At 44.6% G+C, this 19,772-nt stretch overlaps 1 protein-coding gene and 1 long non-coding RNA gene across 2 annotated transcripts in view; one reads left to right on the top strand and one right to left on the bottom strand.

Annotated features, from left to right (window-relative positions):
* Nucleotides 1–281: 281 nt before the first annotated feature.
* Nucleotides 282–19,772, bottom strand: part of LOC138965289 (putative surface protein SACOL0050) — a 20,637-nt gene continuing 1,146 nt past the window's right edge. The window contains exon 2 of the mRNA XM_070337419.1: nucleotides 282–2,565. Within this exon, the coding sequence (XP_070193520.1) occupies nucleotides 1,077–2,564 (1,488 nt within the window). The 5' untranslated portion in view covers nucleotide 2,565 and the 3' untranslated portion in view covers nucleotides 282–1,076. The remainder of the gene's footprint in view (nucleotides 2,566–19,772) is intronic.
* Nucleotides 11,865–16,444, top strand: LOC138965288 (uncharacterized). The gene is made up of 4 exons (XR_011455395.1): nucleotides 11,865–13,133; nucleotides 13,802–13,883; nucleotides 14,226–14,319; nucleotides 14,874–16,444. It is a non-coding gene; the product is annotated as an uncharacterized lncRNA (long non-coding RNA).

Raw genomic sequence — 19,772 nt, 5'->3', positions numbered from 1 at the left:
GGCATTTGGGGGAAGAAAAAAAAGTCTTTGTTTTTGGGCAAAATAACTTAAAAATATGTTTTTTGGGAGGAAAAAAAATAAATAAAAAAATCCCGACCTACCGACCCTATTTTTTTTTGCCTATGTTACGGTAAACAGACTTTTTTTGTGTGCCTAATGTACACAAGTCAAGCACACACTTTCATGTTCAGTCTTAGCACTAATCTGTAATCATCAAACTGAAAACAAAAAAGTAAACAATCGTGTTCCCCTTTCTCCCTCCCCCCACCCCCACCCTTTGCCCAAAAGCAACCCTGACAATCCGCATAGTTTTAAACCTGCAAATCTTATCTGCATTGTGAACTGACAGGCCTGCACACCAGAAGACCGCAGTGTTATGTCTATGTCGCATGTAAGGCCCTCTTCAATCAATCCCTTAGCGATCACCTGCTTAAAATAAAGAGATTCTCAGAAAGGAAAGCAAAACGCTGAGCAATTTGCCACAAAGCCTTTACATTGAGATTTGATAGTGCAGCGTTCATACAAACATCGGTTTCTGATAACCAACTAACACTGCAATCAGGGGCAAGACAGACAATTATATTTGCAGTCCACTGCAGGCACTTAAAGGCAGATGATTTTACATTTTTAAACAATCAACTAAATAAATCATTTAATGCATTTTAAACATTATCTTGTTTTGACAATGAATTTGTCTGAATTCACAACGATCCATTAAATTTAAAGTCTTGAGCATTCAGATCTAGCGCTAGTAGCTAAAAATTATCCATATTTTGCAGGGGGGGGCACATTATGTTCAGTTTTCAAAGATCATCGGAATTGATAGTGGGAATAAAACAATGTACAATGCAGATACCAAAAACTAGGCATCAGATCACGATGAAAATATTAAAAAGTCATTCAAGTGACAGTAATGAAGTCTAAGAATTCAGCAGACTTTGGAGAAGATCACATGACTTGATCACATATGACTGTTTGTCGTTTGTCACATACACCGAGTCGAGAAGCACAGAGAGGGGGTGACACCAATAAGGCATACAGTGTTAAGAATGCAGGGAGGCTGGTGATGCTGCAGCCTACATGACCACGCATGTTTTGGACTGTTGGACGGGAGGCTGTCGTGCGGCCGCCTCCTTGTTTACCACAGCCTGACGCTCAGCGGCCACCAGCCTGGAGTTGGTTTCCTGAAGGTCGTTCTGCAGCTTCTGGATACGTCGGTCCTTGTCCGCGTCCTCCTCGGCCAGTTTGCCCAGGCGACCTTGGAGGTCCTTGACCTTGGCCTCGTTGTCCTTGCCCCACTGCTCGTACTCGCTGAGCTGGGCCTCCTTGGCCTCCAGCTCCTTAACGCGGGCCTCCAGCTCCTGACAGCGCTCCTTGAGCATGGCCGCCTCCAGCTGCCAGTGCTGACTGCCCTCCTCCAGCGCCAGGTAGCGTCCCTTGAGGTCATCGTACTCCTTCTGCACCTTCACCTTCTCCTCAATCACCTTCTGCAGGGCTTCCTTCTCTGCCGACTGGTTGCCTAGCGACGACTCCAGGAAGGCCTCCTCCTCCGGCTTCCACTGGCCTTGACCTCTGGAGTCATCTGTGCCCTCGTTCTGAGTCCCGCTACGGTCCTCGCCTCGGGTGTCGCCCCCCTCCTCCACCAAGCTGCGACCGTCCGACTTCCTCATGGCTGCAGGGACGGGAACCACAGCGCCCGCTTCTGCCCGCGCCTCATCCTTAGAGCTGGGGGTGGGGGATGTGCTGGTTGTTGCAGCTTGTTCGTCCGAAGCATCCTGGCCAACCACAGCCACGCCACCGGCCACAACCTTCCCTCGGTCTGACTTCTCAGACATCTTAGAAAAGTCATCTTCATAGTCTGCGTCGTGGGGTGTTGTTTCTGTCGCAGGTGTGTCACTGCTCTCGGCGTTAGCGGCAGACTCGGAAGCTGGGGCAGCCCCATCAGTGGCATCCTCTGCTTTCTCTCCCCTCTCCTCTGCTGCCGGTTCTTCAGCGGTGACCGTCTCTTCAACGCAGTCAGTGGGTTTATTCTCTTCCCTGGTCGCCTCCTCAGCGGCTGCGTCGTTGTCTGCCTGCTTGTCCATATCTGCTGTGTCTGCCTCGTCGCTCTCTTCCGTCGCTTGGGCGGGTTCTTCTGCTGCAGCGGGTGTTTCTTCGGCTGCCTGGGGCGTGTCTTCAGTTACTGGAGGTGTGTCTTCTGCTGCAGGATGTGTGTATTCTGCTGCAGGGGGTGTGTCTTCTGCTGCAGGGGGTGTGTCTTCTGCTTTGGGCGTGTCCACTTCTGCTTTGAGTGTGTCTTCAGCTTTGGGCATGTCTTCTGCTTTGGGCGTGTCTTCTTCTGCTTTGGGCGTGTCCTCAGTTACTGGAGGTGTGCCGTCTGCTGCAGGAGGTGTGTCTTCAGCCTTGTCGGGCGTGTCCTCTGTTTGTTCCTCAGTCTTAGCTGGTTCTTCTGAGGCGGCAGTCGTGTCTTCTGTTTGCTGGTCCCGTCTCCCAGGTTCTTCCTCTGACTTGACAGCGTCCTCGGTTTGTTCCGTGCTGTTCTCTTCGTCAGGATTCTTAGTCATTCTGAGGACAGAAAAAGATATGCATGTAATTGAGAAAAGCCATAGTCGGACAGAAAGCTATACATCTCTCTCTCTCTCCCTCCCTCTATCTCCCCCTCTCTCTCTCTCCCTCCATCTTACTCTCTCTCTCTCCCCCTCTCTCTCTCTCTCCCTATCTTCCTCTCTCTCTCTCTCCCCCTCTCTCTATCTTCCTCTCTCTCTGTCTCCCTCTCCCTCTCTATATATCCCTCTATCTTCCTCTATCTCTCTCCCCCCTCTCTCTATCCCTCTATCTTCCTCTATCTCTCTCTCTCTCTCTATCCCTCTCTCTCTCTCTATCTTCCTCTCTCTCTCTCTCTCCCTCTCACTCTTCCTATATCCCTCTATCTTCCTCTATCTCTCTCCCCCTCTCTCTCTCTCTATCTCCCTCTATCTCCCTCTATCTCTCTCTCCCGCTCTCTCTCTCCCTTTCTCTATCTCCCTCTATCTTTCTCTCCCTCTCTCTCTCCCTCTCTCTATCCCTCTATCTCTCTCGCCCCTCTCTCCGCTCTCCCTCTATCTTCCTCTATCTCTCTCTCCCTCTCCCCCTCTCTCTCTCCCTCTATCTTCCTCTATCTCTCTCCCTCTCTCTATATCCCTCTATCTTCCTCTATCTCTGTCTCCCTCTCCCCCCTCTCTCTCTCCCTCTCTCTATCTCCCTCTATCTTCCTCTATCTCTCTCTCCCTCTCCCCCCTCTCTCTCTCCCTCTCTCTATCTCCCTCTATCTCTCTCTCTCCCCCTCTCTCTCTTCGGCCTCTCTCTATCTCCCTCTCTCTCTCTCTCTCTCCCTCCCCCCCCTCCCCTCTCTCTCTCTCCCCGGGTCAGCACGGTACCAATCTCAATCACGTCGCTGTTGTCGCCTTTTGCATATGCAGTCAAGCAGAAATGAGCAGAGCAAACGGCACGCACCACTTTAGCCTCTTTTACTTACAGTAACTTGACCCCACCCCCCCCCCCCCCCCTTCTTCAATATGAGACCACCCTCCCCTTTGTAAGACCCTGCTTCCTCAGATTTTCGGTTCACAACCTCTGTAAATTTACCCCCACTTTAAGACTCCCCCCTCTTTTAAGACCCGGGTTTCTCAGATTTTGTTAGGTCTCAGTAAAATGGCTTTCCAGTTCCACTGTCGCTTCACCGCCTCCACTGACAGCGAGGCAGAGTTATCGCCCTCGACCAGGCCCCAAGGCGCTGGGCCCAGAAAGGCGTGAGGGAATTAGCAGAGATCGGTCAATATGGGGACCGATTAGCCGCAGACAATCTAATCCAACTCGCTCTATCTGGGACTGTGGACCCCACACTCCGTCCTTCCCCAGAGTTCATTCTTTTTGAATGTACAACTTTTTCGTTCTCCTTATATGATGACTGACTTCAGTGGTGAGCAAGCCTCTGAACATTGTAAAGATCAATGTCGATAATTCCTTTCAATTCCTCAACAAACAAGCATAATTACGCTTGCTTCAAACCAAGGACACAATCATGATCATCAACCTTTAGTTACTAAGACGACAGAGAAGATTGTGTAATGCGTGTGTGTAATCGCACAGGCGAGTGTCATTTGTAGTGTGTCACAGTGTGTGTGTGTGTGTGTGTGTATATCTCCATGGCAACAAAGGAGTACAAAAAAAGTAGGACACTTATATGGTGTCAACGCCATGTCCGTGTGGCCCTGTTTCCACAGCACGCCCTCACCACAGGCACCGGAATCAACACAGCACCGTAGTTGCTTTTCCCCAAACGTGACTCCATTTGTAGCAATCCGAAACAGGTGTGTGTATTTCAAGTTTCGCAAAACTGTAGCAAAGAAAAGCGGTGGGAATCTCGTTGTGAATTCCAGTTACACCATCACCAGTAAAAAGAATTATGATTATTTAAACCGTTTATTTCCAGTAACTGCCTCGGCGGACATAGACCTGACATTTAATTTGTTGCTAAAATGGACAAATTTGGCCACAGACAGACAGACAAGACAGCACGCACGCACGCACGCACGCACACACACACGCACACAGCACGCACGCACACGCGCACGCACGCACACACGCACGCACACACTGCACGGCACACGGCACACACACACACGGAAAGGTCAGACTGGCAGACAGGGGCTTTGCATTCAAATCTGAAAACTCCGCTGCACACTGCGGCACAATGCAAAATGTTCACGCACGACGTACTGATTGTGACGTGTTGCGTACTAACACCGCAGCAAGTCCGGCAGTTAAGCGAAACTTTTCGTCAAACGTCACACACACACGTGTTGCCGCGACTTAAGATGATTAGGGCTGACATCTCACCTCCACTCTGCATGCACAGTGTAACGCAACACACTCAAGTAATCACCGGCCAGGGATTGTTTGGGGCTGGATTAACACCAATAATTGTGTTGGCTGTAATTATTAGCTAAACCATATGGATCTGTGAGACTTGAACGAGGGCCAGCACTTACTGCCTGCCTGTCTGTCGTTAACATTCTTCCATCCGTCGTCAGTTTTATCAGTTCAGCCTCTTCTTTTTCTTTCTCTCTCTTTGTGTTTGGTTATTATGCATTCATAAAACGTAATCTCTGAGCACAAAAGGTAGAAAAATTAGGTAATATGTACTCTGTGTGTGTGTGTGTGCGTGTGTGTGTGTGTGTGTGTGAATTCACATAATTATTCTACCTGGCATACTTTACAATACACAGTTCTGCATATTTTACAATACACAGTTCTGCATATTTTACAATACACAGTTCAGCTTATAACAATGCTCGCGGACAGTGAATATTTCTGCAGCACTGTTCGTAATACAGATGATGATATTTATTGTTTGATATACTTCTCCTCCACAGCATACGGCATCTGCCACAATGGTATCAATTGATAGTAACTGGGCAAAGTTGGCTTCTCCGAGTCTACCTCACCAAGCTCGAACACGAAGCTTTGACACTGAGGTTTTGGGTAAAAAGACTTCGCGAAGTCAAATTCGGGCTGACTTAAAGAAGGCCTTTAGGCTACATCATTACCAAAGACAGTGAAAAATAGCCAACATAGCGCATCAAGTAGCTAATCGTCTGCGGTGGTATGCACGGCCCCACCCAGACACTGGGTTCATCCACCCGGGCAACAAGTACCCGAGGTCAGAGTCCATCCATTGGCCGCCACCCTTAATCCCGTCACGGCGGGTGGGTTAAACCAACAGTATTAGCACGAGGAGGGTCTGCCTGATTGACGCTGACAGAGCGGTCGCTGTAGAGTCTGCTAATTACTCTTTGCCAGTCGCCGCAAACCCACCATGTATCGTGGGCCCGTTACCACAGGCAATGCACCAACACGCGGAACGTCATTACAAAACGATCAACGGCTCACAGATTGCCCCAATGCACAAACAACGGGAAGGAATTACGAAATGGTCAACAGTCCTCCTAGTGCCTTTTTTCAACAACTGAAAGGAATTGTGGAACGGCCAACGGTCCTTCTATTGTCCTTTATCCTCTGGTTACCAACTGGTCGGGCAAACAACTTGCATAATTGACTCAGAGTGGTCCAATAATATCAACACTCAGTCGTAACTGTAACTGTCTCTCTCTCTCTCTCTCTCTCTCTCTCGCTCTGTGTGTGTGTAGGCAAAATAACTTGCGCAGCCGCAGAAACAAGAAAAAGGAAATCTTTTATGATTGAACATTCTTGATTAAGAATATTGCTGTGTCATTACCTTAAAGTTTTTGTTTTGTTTTAACACGTTTTTCTTTTCGAGGCAATATTCTAAATTATGCCTTTGAATATTCTTAATCAACCGATGCAATCCATCAAGGTCTTGCAAAAAAATCCACTTGAGCAATAAAACGAACTTTCAATAAAATAAAATAAAGATTCTATGCTACTCAGTTGTGATGAAGAAGTCAGGGACCCTCTTTCACAATTCCTCATATGTGACATACAAACCTTCTTCTGTCGACCGAACTTGCGTGTATTTAGATATTTCCAGCGATGTGCATATCGTGAGTAAGCCGCTTTTATCATACAGAACACGGTTACATCAGAATTTATGTCAGGCTTACTTAAATTAGCAGTGCAAGAATGAAGTAAGAATCAGTGCTTGGTCCGATTTTGTCTCCAAGTCTAGTGCCTGAAAACCACCATTTCCCTTAGCTTGCTATAAACTTCACCAACTAGCCACTTAAAGGTCCACTCTGCCACGTGAAAACAATTCGCTTCACTGTCTCACACCTGGCCAGGCTTTGGCACGGGATAAGACCATCCCTCCACTTGGTCACATACCAACACTGAACAGCCTGGGTGTTACACGGGATAAGACCACCCCTCCACTTGGTCACATACCAACACTGAACAGCCTGGGTGTTACATGGGATAAGACCACCCCTCCACTTGGTCACATACCAACACTGAACAGCCTGGGTGTTACACGGGATAAGACCACCCCTCCACTTGGTCACATACCAACACTGAACAGCCTGGGTGTTACACGGGATAAGACCACCCCTCCACTTGGTCACATACCAACACTGAACAGCCTGGGTGTTACACGGGATAAGACCACCCCTCCACTTGGTCACATACCAACACTGAACAGCCTGGGTGTTACACGGGATAAGACCACCCCTCCACTTGGTCACATACCAACACTGAACAGCCTGGGTGTTACACGGGATAAGACCACCCCTCCACTTGGTCACATACCAACACTGAACAGCCTGGGTGTTACACGGGATAAGACCACCCCTCCACTTGGTCACATACCAACACTGAACAGCCTGGGTGTTACATGGGATAAGACCACCCCTCCACTTGGTCACATACCAACAATGAATAGCCTGGGTGTTACACGGGATAAGACCATCCCTCCACTTGGTCACATACCAACACTGAACAGCCTGGGTGTTACACGGGATAAGACCACCCCTCCACTTGGTCACATACCAACACTGAACAGCCTGGGTGTTACACGGGATAAGACCACCCCTCCACTTGGTCACATACCAACAAAATCAACACTTTGACTGCTTGTTGTGATGAGTTGGAATTTGTTGATGACCTAATTTCCGAAAAAGGTACTAGTGCCTTTAACGAAATCAATTCTTAAACAAGTCGCGTAAGGCGAAATTACAACATTTAGTCAAGCTGTCGAACTAACAGAATGAAACTGAACTCACTGCATTTTTACAGCAAGAGCGTATACTCGTAGCATCGTCAGTCCACCGCTCGATGCAAAGGCAGTGAAATTGACAAGAAGAGCGGGGTAGTAGTTGCGCTGAGAAGGATAGCACGCTTTTCTTTATCTCTATTCTTTTTAACTTTCTGAGCGTGTTTTTAATCCAAACATATCACATCTATATGTTTTTGGAATCAGGAACCCACAAGGAATAAGATGAAATTGTTTTTAAATCGATTTCGGAAATTGTATTTTAATAATTTTTTTTATATTTTTAATTGTCAGAGCTTGTTTTTAATCCAAATATAACATATTTATATGTTTTTGGAATCAGAAAATGATGAAGAATAAGATAAACGTAAATTTGGATCGTTTTAAAAACAAATTTTTTTTTTACAATTTTCAGATTTTTAATGACCAAAGTCATCAATTAATTTTTAAGCCACCAAGCTGAAATGCAATACCGAAGTCCGGCCTTCGTCGAAGATTGCTGGGCCAAAATTTCAATCAATTTGATTGAAAAATGAGGGTGTGACAGTGCCGCCTCAACTTTTTACAAAAAGCCAGCTATGACGTCATCAAAGGTATTTATCGAAAAAAAGAAAAAAAACGTCCGGGGATATCATTCCCAGGAACTCTCATGTCAAATTTCATAAAGATCGGTCCAGTAGTTTGGTCTGAATCGCTCTACACACACACACAGACAGACACACACACACACACACACACATACACCACAACCCTCGTCTCGATTCCCCCCTCTACGTTAAAACATTTAGTCAAAACTTGACTAAATGTAAAAAGACAGGCTTTCTACCGTTGGTATGTGACCAAGAGGAGGGGTGGGCTTATCCCAGGTTAAAGCATGGCCGGACCTGAGACGGTGAGGCGAATTGTTTTCACAAGGCGGAGATGGCCTTTAACTTCTAACGACCAACCGACCATAGAAAAGTCCAGCCCAATTCCCTTGACTGCCTGAGGGCGAAGACCAACGGTCATCATCCCACAACCCACAATCACTCTCCACCTCGTCTAGAAGTGATTACATCCACACACACACCACTGGCACCTGGCAACTGCCATAATCACGATTCTGCCAAGGAGACTGACAAGACAAGAACTACAGCAAACGAGTGGTTAGTTAATTGCAGTCTATTCATTGGCCGAGTGTCGATCGACAGAGTTCGGTGGGTTATAGAAACTTGGCCAAAAAATACCAAGCATATATATATCTTTCGAAAGCAGTATATGGCTGCCTGAATGGCGGAGTAAATCGGTCATACACGTAAAACCCCACTCGTCTAAAAACACAAGTGAACGTGGGAGTTTCAGCCCATCAACGCAGATGAAGAAGAAAAAGAAGAAGAAGAAGAAAATTACCTGGAGGTTAGGTACAGGCCGAGCGGTCACAGACAGAAAGATGATGACTCTGGGATGGACGGAGCAAGCAAGCAAGCAAGATGTCTAGCTGTAGAGTGCAAGTCCCAGAGGAGAATTGGAGAAACTTGGTAGAGCGGAGAGCCGGGCAACAAATAGCCAGGTGTGCTTTGCTGCCTGGGGTGTCACCGTGGATCTCTCTCAGGCCCAGTGTTATGGGACGTGGGCCGGGACCGCGGTGGAAGTGAGGTGAAACAAATTAATCCGCTTAATTTCTGCACACGCTTAGCACGATTCACTGATCGGCCGCCTACACCGGGCCGCACCTCAGTCGAGCTCTGGGCTCGTCACCCGAAGAAACTGACCTTCCACCCCCCCCCCCCCCCCCCCCACACACACACACATCTTCCTCCCCCCACCTCCCACTCTGGCTTTACCCCCTAGGCCCTCCCCATCCACACCCCTTTACGTACATGGTTATTGCTCTACTTTCTCAACGTATCTTTCGCACCGCTAAGCATATAATAATACGACAGGTGGATGTCATTACAAGTAAAGCGACCTTTGTAGATCTATGGTCTGAGGTTATATTCATGGGATCACCTCGTTACTCCCCCTTAGGGTTAGGGTTAGGGTTAGGGTTAGTAACAAGCGGGGGGAGTAACGAGCCGGTGGAGTAACAATACGAGGGAGTAACGAGATGCTCCCATATTCATTGACCTCTTTTCACAACGACACACACTGATTTTCTTCTTCTTCTTCGGCGTTCCAGGATTTCTTGAGATCTACTTGCGAACACAAACACCGCCACAAACACACAAACACATCGAGTGAAACCTATACACACCCCTATACCGGGGGTGTAATAAAAGAACTGGCAATGGCTAGATTACGGTAAGACTTATTCTATCTAATTATCATAAACATCATTTGAGTAAATAGTAACTTCCACCTTGCATAGGTACATGGTCACATGACTCCGCAATTTTACGGTAAGAATTGATACCTGTGTTTTAATACAGGCATGATTTCAGAGATTTAAAAGAAATATGCCTTTTAGAAATTTAGAAGAAATATGCAAAATGTGAAGAACAAGTGGCTTCAGCGATGCGTTTATTCGTTTTTCGTATCGAAGGCCACAAAGGCTCAATTACCAACAAAATTCTAGTATCTCTCGATAAACGTGTTGCACCAAAAAAAATTCCAAGCTGGTTCCAGCGGATAGCGCGGGCTTTCCGCTTCTTCCAATGAAAACAAAATGGTAAGTTGCCATTTGTTTCGTAAAATAAATAAACACTGAAAAAAATAATAACTTGAAGTAAGTTAAGTGAGCACGTATGTTTGTGGTGAGTTTGACATCAGATGTAAGTATACCGGCGTCCATCGGCCAAATTCAACTGTACCAAGATTATGAAAACCAGTGAAGAAATAAAGAAATATATGACATGATTGAACATTAACACATCCTACCAATAAAGATACTAGAATTCAATCAATCAATCAATCAATATGAGGCTTATATCGCGCGTATTCCGTGGGTACAGTTCTAAGCGCAGGGATTTATTTCTATGTTTTAATTTTTTTATTTTATGCAATTTATATCGCGCACATATTCAAGGCGCAGGGATTTATTTATGCCGTGTGAGATGGAATTTTTTACACAATACATCACGCATTCACATCGGCCAGCAGATCGCAGCCATTTCGGCGCATATCCTACTTTTCACGGCCTATTATTCCAAGTCACACGGGTATTTTGGTGGACATTTTTTATCTATGCCTATACAATTTTGCCAGGAAAGACCCTTATGTCAATCGTGGGATCTTTAACGTGAACACCCCAATGTAGTGTACACGAAGGGACCTCGGTTTTTCGTCTCATCCAAAGACAAGCACTTGAACCCACCACCTAGGTTAGGAAAGGGGGGAGAAAATTGCTAACGCCCTGACCCAGGGTCGAACTCGCAACCTCTCGCTTCCGAGCGCAAGTGCGTTACCACTCGGCCACCCAGTCAGGCAGAATTGTCAAACTGGATGTAAAAGTACAATGAAACGCTTCACTTTTGAAACATATTTGTGGACAGCCTGTCCATATCTATTACTAATGTCACATTAAGTCTAGGTCATGACACATATTGCGTTACGTTGTGCAAACAACACCGACACTCCCAACGCCTAATGCCACACCTAATGGCAAACACATCAGATCAGGGTTCAATTCCGTAACTATTCCACCGACATTTATATGCGCCAAGAAAATCACACCCACTCACACCGAGTCTCAGTCAGCCTGGGAATTCACCCGAACGTGCAGCGGTCAGATTTCACCACGGATTCAGTCGCATGCCCTCAAAAACCCTACTCAAAGATGACTTGCGTTGGTCGTAGCGGTGAGCTGGCACTGCACACCACTGCACCACTCCCCTCTTCACTTTTGACCGGTGCTAGCTAGCACCAAAACCACACCCCTCAGGCTTTTCCACGGGGGCTGGTTTGCTGTGGGCGGCTAACCTCATTAAATGCGGACCATTCCAGAACAAGGCATCTGAGTTTCTCCCTGGGACTGAGCTGGCCAGGACTGACTGACTGACTATTAGGGTTTAACGTCCTCTTAGACCAACTGGTCTATATTGGGACAGGTATTGGTAATACGTTGAAGATATGGTGTGATACTTTGATTCGAACAAGCCTGCTGTGGCTGTCTTCTTCGACACACCAGCATTGGGTTTGTCTCGAGTCAAAGTATCGAAATACGATCATTATGGGGGCGAGGACGCCCCCATTCTATACGGATAGTTTAGAGGTTGACCATGGGCAGCGCCATTTTGTTGTGAAATACGTCATCAGTTTGTGTACACAGGAAGTTGTGACATCCGTCACCCTATGGGAGGGGTGAAGGCAACATTGTTCATCTGTAGAAAGTTGTGAAATCCGTCACCCTATGGGAGGGGTGACGTCAAAATTGGTCATCACAGAGTTTGTGTAACACAGGAAGTTGTGAAATACGTCACCCTATGGGAGGGGTGACGTCAAAATTGTTTAACAAAAACATGATACGTCGCATTGTGCAGGGTCAACTGCAACAAACTCAAACCGAGCCATTCATAGCTTGCTGTATTTGAGTGACTTATATACCGACATTTTTATTTCTTATTTTCAGCACAGGTGTAGGAAAAATCATGAACCAAAATGTTATTTATTTTCTAATTTAACATTTTTTTTACAAATATGACCATGGTCTTTTAAACATACAGTGACATTAAACATTGTTATGTTAAAAAAAAGAAAAAAAGAAAAAAAGCTTTTGTGCACAAATCAGAAAATACATTGTACATTTTACCTACAGGCCAAACAGTGTCTGTTGGCGACAAAGAACCCAGCAAGTTGCTATTTTTAGATCGAATAAAAGTTGTCAAGAACAGGCGCTTACATTTGGATGTGTCCACTGATAGTAGGTTTGGTTGTGATCAATCAGAATGATGTGGGAATAAAAATGTATGACAGTTTGGTATGATGACATGTAATTCAAATATGCTGAAATGTAATATTATACATGATATAATTTAATTATGGCTGTTGCCATGACCATAAACCCCAAGACAGGTTTAATGTTATGTAAAATCAAAATACCAAAATCAAGCACCTACTAGACTAATCTGGTCCACGGTGCGGGAAGATTGAGGCCTTCGTTAAATGTTCAACGTTGGCCAATAATAATTTTAACAATGTACGTACGTTGTGTCGTTTTTTATTATGTTTTATTTTGTTGATCAATTGATAAATATGTCTTCCCAACATATTACAAATCAAACAGAAATAAAGTCTTAGAGAACTACAACAATTATTGTTGCCGTCAAAACCTTGCAAGGCCTCAAAAGAGATAGACTGGATCGCCGCGCCGCGCGGCGCTCATTGGCTCAGTATTGAACTTGCGTCAAGGCCGATGCGCGTAGATTCCCAGAATGTTTACTTTCGGTTAGATTCTTCGACAGCATTCGCAGAGGTGACTGCCGTTACAGAGGTGAGTAAAACTGACCATCGAAAGGAAAATAAGATTCATATTGGTAATACTAATAACATACTTGCACAAGCATGTATCTACCAAAACTGTATGGGAGCACATAGTTGGAAAGGCGTGGTGAAGCGATCAAATCGAATCGTCCGTCTGTCAGTGCACTGATCTGATCAGCCACCACGATTGAACGTCACTGTCTGTATTTTGTATGTAAGCAGAGCTTCCAAACTAGTTAAATCCTGATGTAGTTTACAAAAACAAAACAAAATCTCATTCCTGTTCCATTGTTATTCTTGTAGTTGTGATATATTCTAGTGAAACTGAAAGTAAGTGTTAAAAGCAGAAAAGCCGGACTGAATCAGGTAATTGGGTTGGGAAAGTTTTGCTAAGAAATCCTGTTATTTCCCTGGGTTAATAAGCATCTCTTTGTCCAACTATTTACACAATTTATTTGACTAGTTTGTGGTTTCAATTGAAATTATTGTTGTATTTATTTCTAGACTACAAGAACTTGCATTGATTGCATTTCATTGTTACAGCACAAAACACTGAATGACACATACTATAGCCTTCTCGTTTTACAGTATAGGTACTGATAGTTGTATACAAGTTTGAATATCACTTTGAACACTGCCACATTCAGTTCTTTTCATCATTGAATAATTTTGTTTCAGGAAGCAAGCACCACTTTTGTTGTTGATGAAAACCCCTGTACAGTCAGAAGTGTGTCAAGCTCAAAGTATTATTTCACAAAAGGTGAGAAGTTATTCGTTACATTTGCAACATTTATTGTTGAAAAATATTAAACATAAAGGCAGAATTTGTTTGTCTTGTGATTGTGATGCCTACAACTACACCCGCTTGTGATTTCTCAGTCAAGTTACTGCAGATTTGTGTATATTTCAGTCTCATGTGGTATTTGCCATATTTTTGTGTGAACATGTGTATTTTTCAAGACTTAGATTCTGTGATAACATAAAATACCATAACACATTTGACACCAGTGCATCATATAATATTTTTGGATAATTCTCATTACGCATGATTTTTTATTGTGTCACTGTGTGTACATTTACATGTGTTTTTAAATGTCAACAGGTGACAGTTCCACTTTTGGAAGAGGTGTGCAGTGAGATTGCAGAAAATGAATGCCTGTCAGCTGATCTGTGAAGCCATGTTAAAACCTTGGACTGTAAGTGTTTAGGGAAACACTGTATGAATGAATACAATTTTGTTGGAGTAGTGTTTTCACTTTTGCTTATAATGTAAAACAATTTCAAGTTTAAATTTCAAGTTATTCAGTTACGCTGAGAATAAGCTGTCATATATACATGACAAGTAAGCAGTGCTCCCTGTATGGCATACGTGTAATTATTGTTGATCATTCGCGTACACATTCCAGACTTGTCAATGTGCAAGTGTTCTTTTTGGATACAATGGTGTGTGTGTTTGCCTTTCTTTTAAAGTTATACGAGGCAGGGAATTATCCCAAGATATGGACTAATAAAAATCTATTATTGTATATATATATATATACAGTGGACCACCCCCCCCCCCCCCCAATTTGATAATCCCTCCCTTTTAAGACCTTATTTTGTCAGTTTGTCTGTGCATAACTTCTGTAAATTTTCCTTCATTTTAAGACTGCCTCCTTTTAAAGACCCGCTTTCTCAGATTGTTTGAGGTAATACAAAGGTGGTTCTATTGTATGTGTTCAAGTGTAAGACTTTGTGGTCTGTTTGACAGGTGCTGTTCTTCGGGACAAACTTCAGGTGTTTGAGTCATGCCTTGGTCTACGAGGGAAGTTCCGGAACGCGGCCAAGGAAAAGGCTCACTCACTGTACTACGCAAGCCATGCAAGCATTACAGAGGTCACCAAGTCGACTCATGCATCAGCTTCCATTTGCCTCAGGATGTTTGAAAGGCTGGTCGAAGCAACCTATGGGTGCAAACAGGAAGACAACGCGAATGACCGACCGGTGCCAGTGTGTGAGGAAGGATGTGATCAGGTATGTTGCTGGGAGTGTGGTGAAGAAACTAAAAAAGAAAGTTTGGGGCCTCAAGAAAGGTGCATACAGATACGAGAAACTGCGCTGTTTAGAAGCACTGAGGTTCAGTGAGCTGTCAGAAAGTGATTGTGATTCTTCAACTGACATGACAACGGTGCTTAACCGAGGAGGACTGACATTTGTCAAAGACAACATTGTGCAAATGTTCCTTGACATGCAGGACATTTTTCGTCGGACTGTGGGTGTCGCTTGCTCTGCCAAAATGAAAGCTGATGACAAGGACTTTCTGCAACAGTGCCAAATCAATGATACAGTGCCTGTGCTTTTTTATGACACAGTTTATGCATTTGACATTTCTTTGAAAGTGCAAGAAGATGTTTTCGAAAATGCTGTCCTGCTTTTTTTTTTAAATCCGAGTCCACCACAAGCTGAGGACAATGTCAATGATGGACAAGGTGCAGCGCGGGTGGAAAGAGTAGAGCATGAAGAACAGGTTGCGTACCAGTGACACTAACATTAACAAGGTGTGAGACGGGCAAAGTTAGCTACATATGCAGTTGATCATATCATTAGTGCCTGTCCACGGATGCTCCCCCCTTGTTTGTGTGTATGTATGTGTGCAGGTTTGCATTTCAGTCTGCATGAGGTGAGCGATAGTGATTTTTAACTGTTGGTGCTCAGTGATTTACAAGCATGTTTTCTGTTGCTATGTAAATTCTCCTGTCTTATGTAGAACTCACACACTTTGTATTACATTTTTTTTTTTTTTACAATAATCTCTCTTGGTGCTGGGTACAAATATTTTAAAAGTTTTCAGGTTCATGTTATTCTCTAGTTTCACTTTTTGTTTTACGCTCGACACGTGTTTGAATCTGTATCTGTCTGCAACTGTGAGTAAGTACACCTGAATCCAACATACTAAAGAGAAATAGAGAGCTTCAGTATTTAGTCTGTACTTTAAAAAAAATTGTTGTTGCTTGCATTTTTTTTCCGTTGTATTTTTTATGTCTTGAAAATAATAAAAATTGCTTTGAAAATGTATTGTGTACCGCAGTCAGAAGTAATTTATTACTTTTGGGAGTTTAGTAACGTGATATCAGTTTTCAATTGTTCGTTCACTTATATTGCTTTCAGATTTAACACACAAGAAACAGTAGCACGGTTTTCGTTGCGAAAATGTGCATTGGCAGTGCTACGCGATCGAATTGTGTATTATGTACACGCGGTGTTCTTCTGGAAAAGACCGAAGCGACATGTGACGTCAGTCGTTCAGCCTGCGAGCGGTGGGAGGGGGGGGGGGGGGGGGGTTCACATGGTTTGTTTGTTTGTTTGTTTCAGAACCACACCCATATACACACATTTCACATGTAAACCATTTGTCCGCCCCCTGTCGATATTTATCGACTAAGTTCCTTGTGATAATTGGAGACGAGAGATGATGCATGCGTGTCTTCGTGTTTTCCAAGCCCTGAGACTTTCGCTGTGAACGTGGGATCTTTTTCGTGCGCATGTGTGCACACGGGGGTGTTCGGACACCGAAGAGAGTCTGCACAAAGTTGACTCCGAGAAATAAATCTCTCGCCGAACGTGGGGATCGAACCCACGCTGATAGCGACCAACTTTCTTCTTTATTTGGTGTTTAACGTCGTTTTCAACCACGAAGGTTATATCGCGACGGGGAAAGGGGGGAGATGGGATAGAGCCGCTTGTTAATTGTTTCTTGTTCACAAAAGCACTAATCAAAAAATTTCTCCAGGGGCTTGCAACGTAGTACAATATATGACCTTACTGGGAGAATGCAAGTTTCCAGTACAAAGGACTTAACATTTCTTACATACTGCTTGACCAAAATCTTCACAAAAATTGACTATATTCTATACAAGAAACACTTAACAAGGGTAAAAGGAGAAACAGAATCCGTTAGTCGCCTCTTACGACATGCTGGGGAGCATCGGGTAAATTCTTCCCCCTAACCCGCGGGGGGTGCGACCAACTGGCAACAAAGCCAGCGCGCTACCAACTGAGCTACGTCCCCGCCCGCTGGCCAGGAGAACGGAAGACGCTAGACGAATTCCACAAATTAATGGGTCGTTATTCTTACGGATTGTGGAAGAGTTGCTTTCCCATGTTTTTCGTTACATAGAAACACTGTCACTGAGTGAGGCAAGCTACACGTAATATTGTAGGCTATTGTAGGCTTGCCTCGCTGTTTCCATGAAAACAAGGGAAGCAACTCTTCCACAACCCATACAAACTTGACCGAACATCCTCTACTTTGTTATATTTAGTCAAGTTTTGACTAAATATTTTAACATCGAGGGGGAATCGAAACGAGGGTCGTGGTGTATGTGCGTGCGTGCGTGCGTGTGTGTGTGTGTGTGTGTGTGTGTAGAGCGATTCAGACTAAACTACTGGACCGATCTTTATGAAATTTGACATGAGAGTTCCTGGGTATGAAATCCCCGAACGTTTTTTTCATTTTTTTGATAAATGTCTTTGATGACGTCATATCCGGCTTTTCGTGAAAGTTGAGGCGGCACTGTCACGCCCTCATTTTTCAACCAAATTGGTTCAAATTTTGGTCAAGTAATCTTCGACGAAGCCCGGGGTTCGGTATTGCATTTCAGCTTGGTGGCTTAAAAATTAATTAATGACTTTGGTCATTAAAAATCGGAAAATTGTAAAAAAAAAAATAAAAATTTATAAAACGATCAAAATTTACGTTTATCTTATTCTCCATCATTTGCTGATTCCAAAAACATATCAATATGTTATATTCGGATTAAAAACAAGCTCTGAAAATTAAATATATAAAAATTATTATCAAAATTAAATTGTCCAAATCAATTTAAAAACACTTTCATCTTATTCCTTGTCGGTTCCTGATTCCAAAAACATATAGATATGATATGTTTGGATTAAAAACACGCTCAGAAAGTTAAAACAAAGAGAGGTACAGAAAAGCGTGCTATCCTTCTTAGCGCAACTACTACCCCGCTTTTCTTGTCAATTTCACTGCCTTTGCCATGAGCGGTGGCCTGACGATGCTACGAGTAAAATGGCATTGCGTTCAGTTTCATTCTGTGAGTTCGACAGCTACTTGACTAAATATTGTATTTTCGCCTTACGCGACTTGTTGATCTTGTGGTGACAGTGGAGGCAAAGGGACAAGGTGCCCTTAGAAGTTCCAACCATTCTACTTTTCTAGCAGACTTTGGTTCTATTGCAAGTCCTGCATAATCTTAGCTTCCTTCTTCAACTGCTTGAATCAGTGGACCGATTGACATTTGCCCTTCCTTTGTTTCTTAATTCGATAAAATCGCACAAGTTCATTTGATTAAAAAATTAGTTGACGCGATGGCAGACATGAAATGTGTGTGTGTGTGTGTGTGTGTGTGTGTGTGTGTGTGTGTGTGTGTGTGTGTGTGTTTGTTCGAACCCACGACCTCCCGATCACGGGGCGGACGCCTTACCACTAGGCCAACCGTGCCGGTTTTACCACTCGCGGTGACCCGAGTGATATCCAAACATGGCTAAATTCAACACAGTGCACTGCGAAGGCACCGAGTACTCCTCGGATCAAGGGCGTGATAATCGGTCAGAACACAGTTGTCAGAAATCAAACATGTAAATCAAAATTAATTGTTAACGTGATAAAATTCACCAATGCTAGAAGTAACCGGCACAATTCAAACTGAAACACTGCCACCAGAAAAAGCAATGCACTGAATAAATCAAACAAACCCAGGAACGAGCAACGCATAAAAAAGACGATTAAACAGAAGCATAACAATAACATCTCAATCACGCAGCAACAAAACAATCAAAAGTACTAACCAAATAACAAGAGCGCTTTTCCCCACTTTTCCTTGGCGTTAGCTGATTCGAAATGAGAGTGCCAGTGAGATCGACGCGGCTTATAAAGCAGAAAGCGCAAGACAAGGGGGGTATATCGGAGGGGGTCTTTGCTTTCATACAGGAGGGTAGCAACTCCCGGACGGCAAATCACGGCGAGGGAACCCCCCGAGCCAGAAGCCCGTGGCGGCGAGGATAGGTTCCCCAGTCGAGTGGCGCGGTTCTGTGACGTGACGCGATGACCACTCGGCACTCGCGGTGACCCACACACAGATCTCGCAGGGCGGCCTCGGGGGTCCCTCTCCCGAGCCCATCGCTTCTGTCGTACTTCTTCCTGGGGGTCCTTCGCGCCTCGGGTCCACATCACATCGCCACGCGTCGCACTCTAAACCTGCTGCCAAAGCAAACCTAACAAGACGAGATATTCATCGGTGCTGTGTTGTGAATCTGGCCTGGTGGAAACTCAGCGTGACTGTCGTCTGCTTACCGGCGCAGACCCTAAGACCATAGATTTACTATTGCTAGAAGTAGAGCATCGTTGCCAAGACATCGGAGTCTGCGTGGGAGGCCAGACATTACCTAGCGACGTGTGTCTCTTCTGTTTCTAATTGCTCTATTCCCGGCAAGCCCCTAAATGATCCAGGGATAAACTCCGCGACGCACAGGGCTTCCATGTATATCGTGATCCGAGCGACGCGGCCTTCGAAGGTCAAAACCCGTGTGGTCCAACCCGGCAGGGGGCTACAGAAAGTAGGCGAGAGAGATGCATGGGGGGGGGGGG

This window comes from Littorina saxatilis, linkage group LG4 (assembly GCF_037325665.1).
Source record: "Littorina saxatilis isolate snail1 linkage group LG4, US_GU_Lsax_2.0, whole genome shotgun sequence".
NCBI classification, from domain to species: Eukaryota; Metazoa; Mollusca; class Gastropoda; order Littorinimorpha; family Littorinidae; genus Littorina; species Littorina saxatilis.
This window is presented reverse-complemented; position numbering and strand designations above follow the sequence as displayed.